General features: G+C 42.5%; 1 protein-coding gene across 1 annotated transcript; it reads right to left on the reverse strand.

Moving 5' to 3' along the window:
- Positions 1–1,646: 1,646 nt before the first annotated feature.
- Positions 1,647–3,632, reverse strand: LOC103722439 (cytochrome P450 78A11). Its single transcript, XM_008812996.3, has 2 exons — positions 2,567–3,632; positions 1,647–2,469 (listed from the first exon to the last, which is right to left on the reverse strand). Exons 1-2 carry the CDS (start codon positions 3,566–3,568, stop codon positions 1,837–1,839), a joined length of 1,635 nt encoding a protein of 544 aa, XP_008811218.2. The 5' UTR covers positions 3,569–3,632; the 3' UTR covers positions 1,647–1,836.
- Positions 3,633–15,025: the final 11,393 nt, after the last annotated feature.

Here is a 15,025-nt window from a genome sequence, read left to right on the forward strand (position 1 = left end):
TTACTTCCAAGAATAGCATAAAAAATGTTATATTTAATTAAATATAATCTTATATAAAAATATTAGTAAATTTTCAGTAATATTTTTAAATAAATAATTCAAGCAATAGCATTTTTTTCTTAATTCATTTATTGGCCATTTATGGCTTCTTATATAAATATTATGAATATTGGCTATTTCGATTATTAAAATATATTTAGATGAGTTATATATATATATATATATATATATATATATATATATAGTTGCACAAATGCAATATAATGTAAAATAGTTTTAAATTAATTATACAAATATTAAAAATATATATTTCTCATTATATATCAATTTTAGTATGTTTGGTATATAAATAAATATATTAATTATTATTTATAAAATTAATAAGTATTATTTAATCTAATTAATAATAATTGTATAATATAATTTATATAATATTAATTTTTTAATAAAAAATGATATTTTTAGATTATCTCTAAAGAGTAATGTAGCGTGAAAAAATAAATATGATATTTATTTTATTTTTTAAAAAATAGATATATAATCCATCATTTATTTTACTATTTTTTATATATTTTTATATTGAATATAATATTTTAATATATAATTTATTTTTTCATGCCAAATCTTCCCAACCAAACCGGCCGTATCTTAAGAGCCCATAAAAATGAGAGAGGAAACAAATTTGAGGGCGATATAACTGAATTAATTCGCGCAGTGGCCTGGGGCTAATAATTGCCCAAATCACGTGTTTTTCGAACAGTGTACATGCACCACTTGTAAGTCGTAACGCCCATCTCTCTACGTGGTTTGAGAGAACTGTAACTTTTTTTTTTGACCTTTGTACACGCCCTCCTTTTATATCATAGGGTTTGGGTGGCAGGAAGGTGCCCCGATGCATGGGATGGACGAATCCTGGTCGTACCGTCGTACAAATTCTGTGGCCACTTTGCGTGCGCCTAAAGATTGCGAGATCTCTCTCTTATTTGGATATCTTGCGAGGTGTACGCACCTAGAGGTGAGCATCGGAGGGTAAATTTTTTTTTTTTTTTTTTGTGCAAAGTCTCGGAGGATAATTCAAAGCCATGTACTATATATGAGCTACAGTGTGCTTTTTTTTTGTGTTTTGCTGCTAAACATGAGCTAGCTTCGGTCATTACTACGTATAGCCACCATTTTGGGGGGTTCATGAAGGGGAGAAGCTGTTGGTTGCCCCATGGTGGTGAGCCAATTCTTCGGACGGGGAGAGCATGCATGATTACTGAAGGCTTCGGGTTGAGGGCATGAGGCGGTCGGTTCCTCTCCCCAACCGCCCCTTCTCGAGTTGTGGAACAATTATTCACACCGTAATGGCAGTCTCCTTGGGCAGAGGCCAGGCATACAAAAGCTGCAACGCTTTTCTCTGACATGTCCGCCCCATAGGTTGTCTTCACCTCGAATACGAAAAAGGTAAGGTCTCCAGAAAAAACTGGCCACTGTTCGCGAGGATACGAACAGAGTTACCGTCATCAAAACCCAGAATGGCTTTCATATATATATATATATATATATATATATATATATAAAGATACCCCAGCTGAGAGCCACCTCTAAAGCTAAGAGCCAGAGACCGTACATGAAGAAGAGAAGACGCAGAGAGTTTTCTAGACAATCATAACAATATTTTGCTATTATTATATTTAAAAACATATATAAACACCGTTGTCCTCCTCTCGCTAACACACCAAATACTTACCTAGAACTTTCAAACTAGAAGCTCCAAAGCAAACACTACAAAGCGGAGTCCGCCCATCCCCCGCTACAAACTTATTTAAACATACGTAAAGACGGAGAAGGTCCTTAACAGAGCATAACATTCTTCCTTGAAATCGCGACGGCGGTGAGCGGATTGGTCATCTCGCACGACAGCTTGAGGACTTCGCTGAGGTCCACCGGTGCGCCGTCAGCCGGGGCCCACTCGAAGTGGTGGACGAGCCTGGCGATCCACAAGCCAACGGTCGCGATGCCAAGGTTTTTCCCGGGGCACACCCTTCGCCCGGCGCCAAAGGGAGCCAGCCTGAGGTCACCGCCCCTCACGTCCACGTCAGCACCCCCCTCGGCCGCCATGAACCGCTCGGGCAGGAACTCCTCCGGCCGCGCCCACACCTTGGCGTCGTGGGTGATGGCCCACATGTTGACCATGGCGGTGGTCCCCGCGGGGACGACCATCCCATTGGCGAGCTGGACGTCGTCGGTGGACAGGCGGGCCCAGGAGAGCAGCGGGCCCGGCGGGTGGACCCGGAGGGTCTCCTTGACCACGGCCTGGAGGTACTGCATCGTCGCCACGTCGGCGTCGGTGACGGTGCCGTGGGCCCCCACGACAGCGTCGATCTCGCGGCGGAGCTTGGCCTGGACGTCCGGGTGGAGGACCAGCTCCGCCATGGCCCATTCGGTCAGCAGCGCCGTGGTGTCCGTGCCGCGGAAGATCATCTCCTGCCACACAATATAATACCAGCTCAAGACCGAGGAGGAGAGAAAGGGGAGTGGAGGACGAGCAAGCGGAAGTAGATTAAAGTGTTCATATTATTACCCATAGAACGGCGATCATGTCGTCATGGCTGAGCTTCTCGTCACCTTCGAGGGAGAGCAGCACGTCCACAAAGTCCGCATTGTCCTGCTGGCTGGCTCCGGCCTTCTTGTGCTCTTCTATGATGCCGCTCACCAGCTCCCGGACACGTGGCACGAGGGCGGCGCATCGTTGCTTGATGCCGGAAGGGTCGTAGAGGTGGGCGAGCCAGGGGAGGTGGTCGGACCAGTTGAAGGCCCCCAGGATGTCGAACCCTTCTCTCACCATTTGCTTCAGCTTCTCGGCCTCCGGGTCACCGCCAGCCCACGACACATCATACCGCCGCCCGAACACGCTTCCCATGATGTTGTTCAGAGCCGCGGCCTGGAGGTGCGGGCGGAGCCGGACCGAGCCGGCGCGGTCCTGGTCCTCGGCTACGGCCACGAGCAAGACCGCGCAGTCAGCCTGACGGCCAGGCTCGTGGGCCGCGACGCGTCGGGGGGCGAAGAGGTGGGTCGATGCGATCCGGCGCAGGAGACGCCAGTAGGCCCCGCCCGGCGCGAATCCGATAGCACGGGCGAACATGAGCTCCCGCGCCGAGCGCTTCACGGGGCGGTCAGCGAAGGAGTGGTGGGAGAGGATCTCCCGGGCGACGGCGGGGTCGGAGGAGACCACGGCTGGGGTGGAGCCGATCGAGAAAGCCATGAGCTGGGTGGCGGCGTCGGTACCGGCGCGCGCCATGGACGCGAGTGCGCGATGCGGCAACCCGCCGGTAAGGCTAAAGATGCTGCCGAAGACGGGGAGGCCACGGGGGCCCGGGATGGGGACGACGCCCCGGCGGCTCCTACCGTTGGCCCAGGCAGGACCGCCGGAGGAGAGGGCCCACGACAGGAGGGCCGCTGAGACCAAGGCCACGAGCAGGGCTGACAGCAGGAGGAAACGGTCGCAGAGAAGGGGGTCGGCGCCGAGGAAAGCAGGGAGAGTGAACACCCACCAGCTGGAATCGGTGCAGGAACCGGGACCCATTGCTTTGGCTTGTTGGGGCAAAGAGACAAGAGAAGGTCTAGCAAAAAAAAGAGACAAGAGAAGAGATCGCGGATGGAGGGGCAGGGAGGTGGGAGGAGGGGCCATTTATAGGGGAGGAGAGAGCTGGGTTTGAAAGGGGGGTGGTTCCACGTGGAATTGTATGCGGTGGCAAAGTCTGAAACGAAAATGGCTTTAGCTGTCTTTTTTTATTTTATTTTTTGTACGAGGGATTCGATGCTTTAATAATCGTGATTCTTTGATGGGATTCAAAATATATCTAATCTTCGTTCTCATGTTGTCAAGTATGAGTTTTAACAAGGTTTATGCTATCTCTGGGACCGTGCGCAACTTGAATTGCAAATATGTGAATAATGATTAGCTTGTTTTTTTTTTTGCTTAAAATGATTAGATTGTTTTCGAGCTGCATGGATTATTGAGGGGGGCGATTGGATGGTTGGGTCCCTCTACCGCCTGGTGCGATTACCTTTCCCTACTGTATTCCACGTGGCGACACACCGGTCCCCTAGCCTGATGCCATTTTCCATGCCAATTGTCAACGATCGTTGGAACGCCAATCAGTACATTTGATTATTGGTACACCTCAGAACGAAGTGCATTAGAGCCATGGGAAAATTACGAGTCCAAATCTGGTGAATCGAGATAGAAGAGCCCAAGTTTGCATGCCAATTAGGTGGAGCATCGCATACATGAATAGTATTAGCCAAAAGTTTATTGAATATCACCAATTCAAGAGTAAGAATATTTTGTAATAGTTATTACTAATTATTTCTAAAAACATTATATATATATATATATATATATATATATATATATATATATATATTGTAAGATGGATTGAGCTAGTATTAATACATCCAAAAAAAATAGTTTCATAGCTATTCTACAAACAATCTTTAGGGTGCGAAGGCACATAAGTAGTGACCCAATAGCTAGCACGAGTGATATGGAAGAGACAACACAATCTCTCGCCAGTCTGAAGATGTCTTGCAGTACTGGATACTCCCCACTCGCTGTAGACAGGTTCTAAATCTATCCAACCTTCTCAACAAGTTACCTTCAATGCGAATGCAATTTGCTCCGAGGATGATTCTTGTAGAGGTGATTAACTTTTTTAGGCTGTTCCTGGCTCCGCTCCAACACCGAGACATTCGCTTGCCGTCCACTGCCGCAGGTACCCCATGGCTATTTAATAATGAGCGTTGCTACTCAGGACCACTGGCCATGTATTTGTGTGCTAGGCCACCAATCGCACGAGGTTTGGAGCAGGGAATCGGATAGAATGGTGCAGCGTGGCTTTCTTTTTTTATTTAGTAATTGATGATTTTCTCCCTATTAATTTCAATTCACGGTTTATTTCTTGCTATCTTCATGTGTTTTTTTTTTTGGCAATAGATCAAGCTAGAATATACAAAGGAGTAATGCGGAAAACCTTGACAAGGATATCTTATTTTACTACATAGAACAGGAAAGACTTCCAGAGAACCTTCTGAGACCATGTTTGGTCCTTCGTTTGGTTTTTCTTTTTTCCCATCAGAGTTCCAAGAGAACCATTATCGTCTCAAAAAAAAAAAAAAAGAAAGAAAGAAGGGTTATGATAGGACAGCATTATAACTGCAAGCATCAAGTCGTCCTCGAAAAAACCCTGATAGGCCCCCCTCATGCAAAGGCATTGAATCCATTGATCCCCAAGAAATCCTATAGAAGATCCCATTTTGTGCAAAAGCATTGAATCCATTAATCACTAATAAATCCCAGCCATTGTTGTTTCCTTTTCCATATACCACACTTTTCTTTTTCAAGAACTCGGAGGGGACGGAGGCCAACGAATATCCTGGCGAGCGATGACTTTCCCTACTTGGTTGGCAATCCTCCATGAGCAAAAGAATGAGCGTCGAGTAATTGAAAAACTATTTGTACTGCCAAAATAGATATGGTGGGCGTCCAGAAGAGCAAGGTGCATTCATTCTCTTCTGTAAATTAGATATACTCATAACCAGCTCTCACAGTCTCACTATTAGTTTTTTAGAGAGTTCTAAAACGAGGAAGAAACAGTTGTGGTATTTGACTACAGCTCAGAGAAATAGGAGCTGAGGTTTGATTTGGAAGAAAGAACGGAATGCAGGACTCCTATAATGCGAAATTATATGAGTCAAGAGCAACGTTTAGTATTGCGTTTTATGGTAATAGTGGATCGAGTAGGTGATGATTTCCTTTGTACTTCAATTTCTATTGGCCCACCGTTCCGTCAAAATTAATTCCCTCCCGGTTTGGTTGGGTCAAATTAATCCTATCTAGCCTAGCCTGCAGACAGAAGAGAGTAGTATCCTATTTAACTTGTAATCACTGTTTCCATTCTTTTCCGAGATAATGTGATCTATAAAATAATATTATGATATGTTTATGTCTATATATTAACATGTAATTTAAAGTTATGACCAAATTATAAGAACAAAATGTTAAATTACCAGCACTATTGTTGCCATATGCGTAGCGTAGTTATCTGACCTCTCTAAATCCAGTTAATTTGGGTGGCACTAAAATTGCCTTCAGTCACTCTATATTTTCTTTTCCATTAGGCCTTTCCTAATCACTAGAACCAGATCGCATTTATTCCGAGCTGATCTCATAGGCCCCTTCAACTAAGCATTTGCAAAGAGCGGCGGGCCCTTTTGTTTTTATTCCTCCGTCTTCCCCGTACCTCTTTGCTTTCCAATTCAGGAAATTGATGGCTGAGGAGCACTTGATGGACACTTGCTATGCCATCAACTAATAAATATTTGAACTTAAACTTTTGCTTTGCCTCCAGATATATTTGCAATGCACATAACTAATTCAGCTGAAAAAGATGAAACATCGCCACCATATCGTTAGTAGAGGTGCCAATGGATCGGATCCGGTGCGGTTAGTAAAAAAATCAATGTTGAATTCGAATTTTTCTTTTGCTATATCGGGCGACTCATATAATTTGAGGATAAATACATACAAAAAAGTTGAAATACAATGAGCCATGAAGCGCCCAAGATAGCTCTCCCTCACCAATCCAAAAAAACTGTAGGGTGATTTACAACAAAAGAAGCCACCCAGCCTGCAGCTCTATTAGCCTTCTTATAGACATGCTTCGCAATGAAAGTAATGCAGCCACTAGTCATATCCCAGATGTCTAGAAGCAGGGAATGGTGTCCTCTAATATCCTCGAGACACTCCTGGATCCAACTAATTACTATGACCGATCACCCTAAAGCAAGATAGTATTGACCTGTAGCACATGTCGAGCATGACAAAAACCAGCCTAAGATACCCTCAGCTTCGCCCCAAGGACCGAGATGTCGAAGATTAGGCTCCCTCCAACTACCACCACACCAGAGTCCGGGTCTCTGATCACAAAATCCGCATGATCTAGAAGGATCTCTGGACTCGATGTAAACCACTTTGGCCACTACGAGTATTTAGAAGGATCACCAAACTCGATATGAATCACATTGGCCACTACAAGTAATCAGGAGGATTACTAAACTCGATATGGATCACTTTGGGCAGTACGAGCAAGACTACATAAGGTTCAGGAGCAAGATCCGCCACATCAGAAAGTTGAGTTTCAAGCCAAACTTTAGAAAGCTATAATTTGGTCATTCGATGCCCAATTGAGATGATTTTTTTTTGAAATGGGGTATCTTTCGAGATCTACAACTTTGGGCCAACCATGTAGGATGGTGAATTGGGCCAAAATTCTATCGTTTAGGCTCCAAAACGGACTGGTCAAACTGAAAATTTTCTTTTTGGGTAAAACTTTGACCGAGCATAGCTCTCTATCCGATAAAAATTTGCCAGAGTGACAAAAGATAGAGTTAATGCAGATGTCGAGATCTACCTCCTCAAGATTTTTAACTTTTTTTATTTGAGATATCAATTTAGGAAAAAAGAGTCATACTAGGATTGGAAAGAGAAATCAGATCCAAATTGTGTTAGGGCAGACCTCACAATATAAATAGAGGCTGTGAATCTCATTTTTTTAGTCATCAATGAAGGAAAAGGAGACTTAAAGCCCTACTTTTGAGATTTCTAAATCTTCTTCTAGTTTTCTTTTGAGAGATTCGAGTTAAACGGGTTGAAAAAAATCTTCCTTCTCCTCGATCGGATCACCGCGCCACCCCTTTTGTCACCATCCAAAATATATCTATCAAAGTTGACTTTGAGGAAGCTCAGGGATGGGAGCTCCTAGGTGATATACACCATCAGAGATACTATATGAGCAGAGATAGAGTTCCTTGTGCCCTGAGCTATATTAAAGGTTGTTCAGACAGACTTGCATGGATGATCTCTGCAGCTTGCATTCGGGCCCTCTCCAGGACGAGCCTCGACGTAAAACTACTCTTCTGGAATATCTAAGAGTTTCTAGCTAGTCAAATATGACAAGCAACATAAGTAGCCCTGATGGCATCGTGTCGAGTCTAGAACGTACCTAACCACCTCCTAAGCGCCTAGATAAAGGGGCCAGAGTAGCACAGAGCCTATGATAGGATGTCAGAGAGTCTCCATAGCCACACAACTATATCACACTGAAATAGGACGTGATCCACTGACTCCTCCACCCACACCTAGGGCAAGTCGGCAGAATGCTCAACCCACGCCTACTCAGGATAGCCCTAGTCGGGAGACATTCTTAGGCCACCTCCCATAGGAACAAGGCAACCTTTGGGTGAAGGCCAAACTTTCAAATCTAGGCATAGTTAAGACTCTGACACTGCTCACTCTGGAATAGGTTATAGATATCCCTTACTCTAACACTCGGGCTATAGGAAGTACTCTAGACCCTCATTTTTGGAACATCACATCCTAAAATGGCCAGTAAATGCATGGAATGGACAATAAATGCACTCTCTCTGCAAGATGCTCACCAAAGAGATGACCATCCGGCTAGAGTTCCATCCTATCCTATCGAGGCAAAGAAGATCACAGACCCGCAGTCCTCCTACAGCCTCCACATTGACCATGGTTGGCCAGAGCCTCAGCGAGGGAGTATCCATACAGGGGTCCCCCCCCATATCCACACTACGCTCAATTTCAATAAGCCATCTAGTGTTGGCCAGAACTTTGGCAACATGCCTATGGATCCCCCTCCATTTGAAAGAGCTCATCTGTCCACTCTTAAATGCCCCGTCTGCAGTCCCAGGGTCGTACCGGGCTGTCATCACTTGACTCCACAAGCATTGGGGATCAAGAATTATCGAATCTAAAATTCATCACCGACTTTCGAAACCAAAATCAAAACCAAACCATTTTTAAAATAAAAATCAAAACAAAAACCAAAAACAAATGCAAAATGGGATTCGAAACCAAAAACTAAAAAGCATTCTACTTTTTTAGTTCATTTCAAGAGTTTCTTATATAAATAACCAAATCAAATATCTTATCCATAATTTTCATAGTATAATTTATACCAACTTATCTAATAAATATATTCAAAAATAATATCACAACTATCCAACAAACTCAATAATTCAAAAATAATAAAACAACCATCCAACAAACACAATTATCTAAATTAAAAATAAGTTCAACTACATTAAAGAAAATATAATAATAAACTTTTCAATATAAGTAAATTTGGTGAACTTGACATAAAGAAGAGCTGAAGGAAGAAAAAAAATTCTCCTCTTCTTTCTAGGTTTGGAAAATGTGCAGTTCAGATTGAGTCATTGAGTGTGAGATAGGAGATGGTCCAAATTGTTTCATAGAGTTTTTAAACTAAATACAAAAGGTATCAAGGATATTAATTGTTGCTGGAAATTGGACCCGGAGGTGATCGCAGACCGAGGAGGAGGAGCTCCGGCAGGTGGTGCAGCGGCGAACGGCTTTCTTCGGGAGACCTGCAAGAAGCCGATGGCCAGGGGTTCCAGCGCCGGCCCTTCGATGCTTAAGTCAGAGGGATTTTTTGTGGAGAAAAGCAACAGAGAGAGAGAGTACATAGTAATGTCCGGAGGAAGGAGAAGAAGAAGTTTCCTTTTTATAGAAGGGGGTGTAGGGTTACCTGTGACTGGACGTGACCGTGCGATTAATGAGTTACCGTAGTGATTGGACGTGATCGTGTGAATTAATGAGTTATCGTAGATGGCCCGAGATTTGGGCTGGCTGGCGATCCGTTGAGATCGTGCACATTTAAACGTTGACAGTCCTTGAGGCGGAGATTGCGGGATTGGACCTCGGATGAGGAGGAGGGGGACTTGATTTTTGGTGGAGTGGGGAGGTCTGCTTCTCCCTTTGACTGGATCTTCCTTAGCCTGAGGTCGATCAGGCTTAACTTAGCCGAGATCAAGGTTGTGAGCTCTGGGGTCGTTGGTGTCGGGACTGGGTGCTCTAAGGTCGGGTGCCTTGGGGCCGAGCGCTCTGCGGGTATGCTAGCTATTGTCACGCTCGTCATCAAGTGCCGGCGATTTGACCGCGTGCTTCGTGCGATCCATTTTTCTCCCAACATTAACCATTGGGTACATTCGGTTTTGGATTCGATGCGAATTAGGTTTCAGATTTGGTTTTGGATTGGATTTAGGTTAGAAAATTCAGCAAAATCCAAATAAAAACTGAATGTTTTTTAATTTTTAAAACTATCATCGAAACCATTTTTATTTTGGTGAAAACGCTCCTGCTCGGTTCGAGGACAGGTACAATATTTAGATATCGATATTTGTTGATGTCCCTAATCATTAAATCAATGAAATGATGCATGACAAAGAAGGACGAGTTTCCACAACACAAACTATATACACGTGTGCATACCATTAAAATGTTTCAGAATCATATATATATGCACACAAAGTATAAACACTAGTACATGCTCACACAAACGCATTGGAGATCTTGTAGAATAGCTCAGTTCCACTCCTACCCAAATGAACCGCTATCTCACCTGCCATTCCCTAAAATGAGAAAATTATTTTTCTAAAAAAACTAAATCTAAACGAATGTGAGTTTTGAGGATTGTTTTGGCAGGGTGATCAAGATAAACTCCCATATCACCCAGTTATCCAAACCCCTTTGCATTGACGCGAGATTGCCAAACTTGCTTTATTGATCACAATTGTTGTATATACAAAGTTGTTGGAAAATTATTACCCAAAAATTGCTATCTTATTATTTAATAATAGTATTATGAAAGGATAATTTATTAGAATAAATTCAGAAGATTGAAAATATTTTATCTAGATTGAGGCGTGTGAACAACATTGTCCTAAGAACGAGATTTGCCCCCTATGTACGGGTCTGCGGCGATCTTATCCTCAAGGTACAATAACCCGGGTCAACGTGATCCTCTTCGAACGAGTACGAAAGCTTGGTCCGACCGACTCCTTTGGATGTCCAAAAAATAAAAAAGATAAAAAGTAGAATGTTGTAGGGTGGAATAACTTTCTTTTTGTAGAAGAAATTCTTAGGAGACAAAGAATCAGTAAGAAAGAGAGGGATTAGATTGAGTAATCTAATACGCTAGACTAAAGCCTATTTATAGATTTTTTTTCTGAAGACCGATATAGTGCAGCATTTCTGAGATATGTATATTTCAATGACATCACATCTCTATAAAAATCGAAACCAACGTTCTTTTTTTAAAGAATCGCAATATTTTTTAAAAAAATATTAAAAAAATTAAAGTATTTAAAATAACTAAAATTTAGAAGATAAAAAAATATTTTTATTTAATTGAAACTCTACAATTTGCAACAAAGAAAGCATAAAAGATGATGGTCCCCCTTTTATTAGTTTTTTATTCTTTATATCTTACGTATTATCTTTATTTAGTGTACTTCTCTGGTCGACGCCCATGTGAAAAGGAGAGCCCAGCTGAATCTGTAAAAAGGAAAAGATTATTCTCATGAATTAGGGCTCGTTTGGTTCGCGGGAAAAGAAGGGGGGAAAGTGTGGTCAACGGGAAAGTAATGAGATGCCTCTTGTTTGGTTGGAGTTTTCAAAGGAGAGAGAAGGAAAAGTTATATTCCCATGGGAATGTGATTCCCACATTTCATGGGAAAGTCTTTCCCATGAGAAACATGGGAAAGTTACTTTCCCATGAGGCGGGAATCACTCTATTTTTACTTTTTCCCAAAAAGTCCCTTCAGCATTAAAGAAGCATTAAAGAGGCATTAAAAATCTAATTTTTATTAAGGGCATAATAGGAATTATATATAACTTTCCTAGGAAAGTGGATGGCCAACCAAACATAAGCACCTTGGAAATTTGTCACTTTCCCATGGTCAACCAAACATGCCAAAAATACTTTTCTAGGCATCCTCTTCCTAGGAATTTGTTTCCCAGGAATCATATTCCTAGGAAGGAAAATGCTTCCCGCGAACCAAACGAGCCCTTAATGTCAGGTGGTATGCATCTCACCCATGCAAAAAGTTCCGCCAGCGATAAGAGAACCGGTGTAATTTGCAGTAATTGTTATATACAATTATCAGTTCATCGATCATTAGGTGATCCCAAGATTTTTTTTTTTTTTTTAATGCACTGACAACACCATAACGTATTTGTTCTCATTAAAACTAAGATGATAAATAAAGATGGGGGGACCTCAGATTGAGGGAGAAATTATTGAGGTTGTATATATTCTGATGGAAGGAAGCTTGAAGCCGTCTCTCCCAGCGGTCGTTTGAGCTATCATAACATCTAGTTATGTCGGTCATCACTAAAATCACGGAAGATACGGGGGCGGAAGTAGTCGTCCCCAGGGCGAGGCGGCGGGGACGTGCCGGGCGAGAGAGATCCCAGTGGGAACCGGCGAGCGAGCCGGCAAACTAGAAGGGGCGGTGGGGTGGTCACATGGACCTCAAGGAAAGGCATGCATTGGACTGCGCGCGAGGTGACGCAGCAGTTTGAAAATAAGAGAGAAAGAGAGAGAGGGGTGTCCTCGATTCTTACTCTTCCCTAAAACTTTTGTATAACGTTATCATGTTACTAAATGATGATTAAAGTGGGTATTGGGATCCCCATAGCAAGTTGTGGGCCTCAGTACCCTAGGCTTTGGTCGAGAGGCAGGTGGCTTTGAGAAGGTGAATGGTGAAAGTTGTCAGTTTCTAGTCTTTGTTTAGAAAACCTAATCAAGAAGAAAGATGAACTAGAACCAACTTCTTGCATGTTTGAATATAGACGTAGGATCCCAAGCCAGGCAGTTAGAGGAGAAATAAAATAATGAAAGTTGGTATGAGGAGAAACGAGACAACTAGAGTTGAATTGAGCAGTTCGAGCTTAACAATCCATACGAAATGCGAGATACCTTCAAATGGTAATGTGGAGTTTACCTATTGGTTAAACATATATAGGAATTGGTATGGTCCAAGAGACCAATGGCAGACTTAGCTTGCTGTTATAGCTAATGATATTACCAAGATAGTTCCCAATTCCCATGCATGGACGAAGGCTGGTATTGGACCAGTCTACTAGACTGGTCATCTAATTAAAGATAGTTCAAAACTAAGACTGTTTAGGTAAAATTTATAAAGCTAAAAGGCTGGAAGGACGAGAGCTATTTGTTCCTTTTATAGTAGGCCATCTTTTACATTACTTGTCAAAGAAACTTCTATACTGCTTGTCACGCGAGGCACAAAGTCAGGATATATATCCTTCGTACTTTGACTCGATCCGCAATGTTGTCAATGCTGCTCCGGTTGATCAGACTTTCATACTAATTTCCTACCAAGGACCAGCCACAAAGTCTTCCGAGTCGATAGCTGGGTAGTGATTATTCGAATTCTTTATTGCAGCCAGAGGACAATTCAATTAAGAAAGAGCATTTCAGTGTCTTACTTAGAACAAACAAAATTGGTCATGGACTTCCGACTACTTCACTTCACCAGAAATGAGCTTAATGCTCCTTACTACCAGGAAATTTCTACTGATCAAGGGTTGAATTCTACGAGCAACAAATTCCATGCCTCCAATAAGATTCAGTACTGATTCTCTTTTACCATGCTTTTTCGACTCGCATGACATATTGACCAAATTCGTTGATGCTTGTTGCACCATTACCATGCATGCTGGTTTTGTTAAACAAACATGCATAAGAATCACGTTATTGCCTCACTTGGATCTAAACAAGTAGGTCACTTAATTCCATCGAGCCTGAGCTCCATTTTCCTGAAAATAGATAAAAAACCATCTATTGAACTTAACCTAACCCTGTTTATTCTTTAATAAAGCCTGTACTATCATAAAATCCTCCTTCTTTGACCTATCACAATATTTTCCACAAAACAATGATGCAACTTTTTCCTAAAGCTCGTCATTCTTTTTCTCCTAAAGAACAATATGCCCCTCTCCAAAACTATAGATCATCAGAAAGTCTTTCAATATTAGTAAATGATGAGTGTGAAAGTGTTGTGCTAATCAAAAGAGCAGCATGCGACCGTCAAACATGATAGTTTTAACTTTTAACAAATCCCGAGAGCCTTCGTACCAGAGAGATTAAAAAAAAAAAAAACCCGAGTCCACATTTTAGCGAGAAGTAGGAAGTTCCACCCAACTTCAAATCATTCATTCTCTGCTTGTCGGGAACCCAATTGCTTCAAACCAGGCGCTTCGTTTCAAAACAATGGTAGGGGCCCCTTGGAAGTTGGAACCTCCGAAAGCGAGGTAGGGCAGTTCATACTACAAAACCACGGGCAGACATGTCCTCTTCTCCGACACCAACATACGAACCTTCCCTCATTAACAACAGAGCACGTGAGCTGCTCGGAAACAACAATGACATGATAAGTACCGAGAAAAAGAAAGGGAAGCAGACATCTTTGCAACGAGAATCTTGTCGAAGACCTATATCCCTAGTCCCCTAATGGTGGCCTAACTTACTCTAACCGGCTTATATTTTAATTGGGCCTAACTTACTCTAACCTTATCAGCCCAGCTTATACTTTAATTTAACAAGACCCAAGACTGCATTGAGCTCGTGAATGGCGTTGCAAAAGCTTTACCGGGCAACCTCCCCCGACCGGCCGATGCGAGTGGCGTCTGCAATGCCGCCTCCCTCCTGCCAGATTTGGTGCCATCCGAGACACGAATCCGCACCGACTTCTGGTCTGTCGGAAGGCGTGTTCTTCTGCTATCCAAGCATCAAGGCCTCTAAGTCAAGGGTCGTAAAGAAGCCACCGCGTTATATTGGATCTCGATATATATATATAAATATACATATAAGAATACTTGACGTTCCTTTCGAAAAGAATTAGCATCGCAAAGGTTCTAGCTTATGCGTTACAGCTTCCAAGCTCTCACTGCATAGTCTAACTTTCTTATATATTTATCCAAAAAAATTCTTCATCAACTTGAGCTTCTTGATTATGATTAGCTAGAATGGTATCTAGTGTAATGCTGTCCTGGTCTTTCTTTTGGTCAAAGGTCTTAAGAAACCAAGGTGTCTCGGATGCTTGATACGAATCTATAATTCCTTCGCTTTTG

Source organism: Phoenix dactylifera, chromosome 8 (assembly GCF_009389715.1).
Source record: "Phoenix dactylifera cultivar Barhee BC4 chromosome 8, palm_55x_up_171113_PBpolish2nd_filt_p, whole genome shotgun sequence".
NCBI classification, from domain to species: domain Eukaryota; kingdom Viridiplantae; phylum Streptophyta; class Magnoliopsida; order Arecales; family Arecaceae; genus Phoenix; species Phoenix dactylifera.

Bases quoted from the DNA above. Each gene is read 5' to 3' on its own strand.
- LOC103722439 (XM_008812996.3), bottom strand. From the start codon at position 3,568: ATGGGTCCCGGTTCCTGCACCGATTCCAGCTGGTGGGTGTTCACTCTC. The intron at 2,470-2,566 runs GTAATAATATGA...ATTGTGTGGCAG, and splicing joins ACATGATCGCCGTTCTATGG to GAGATGATCTTCCGCGGCAC.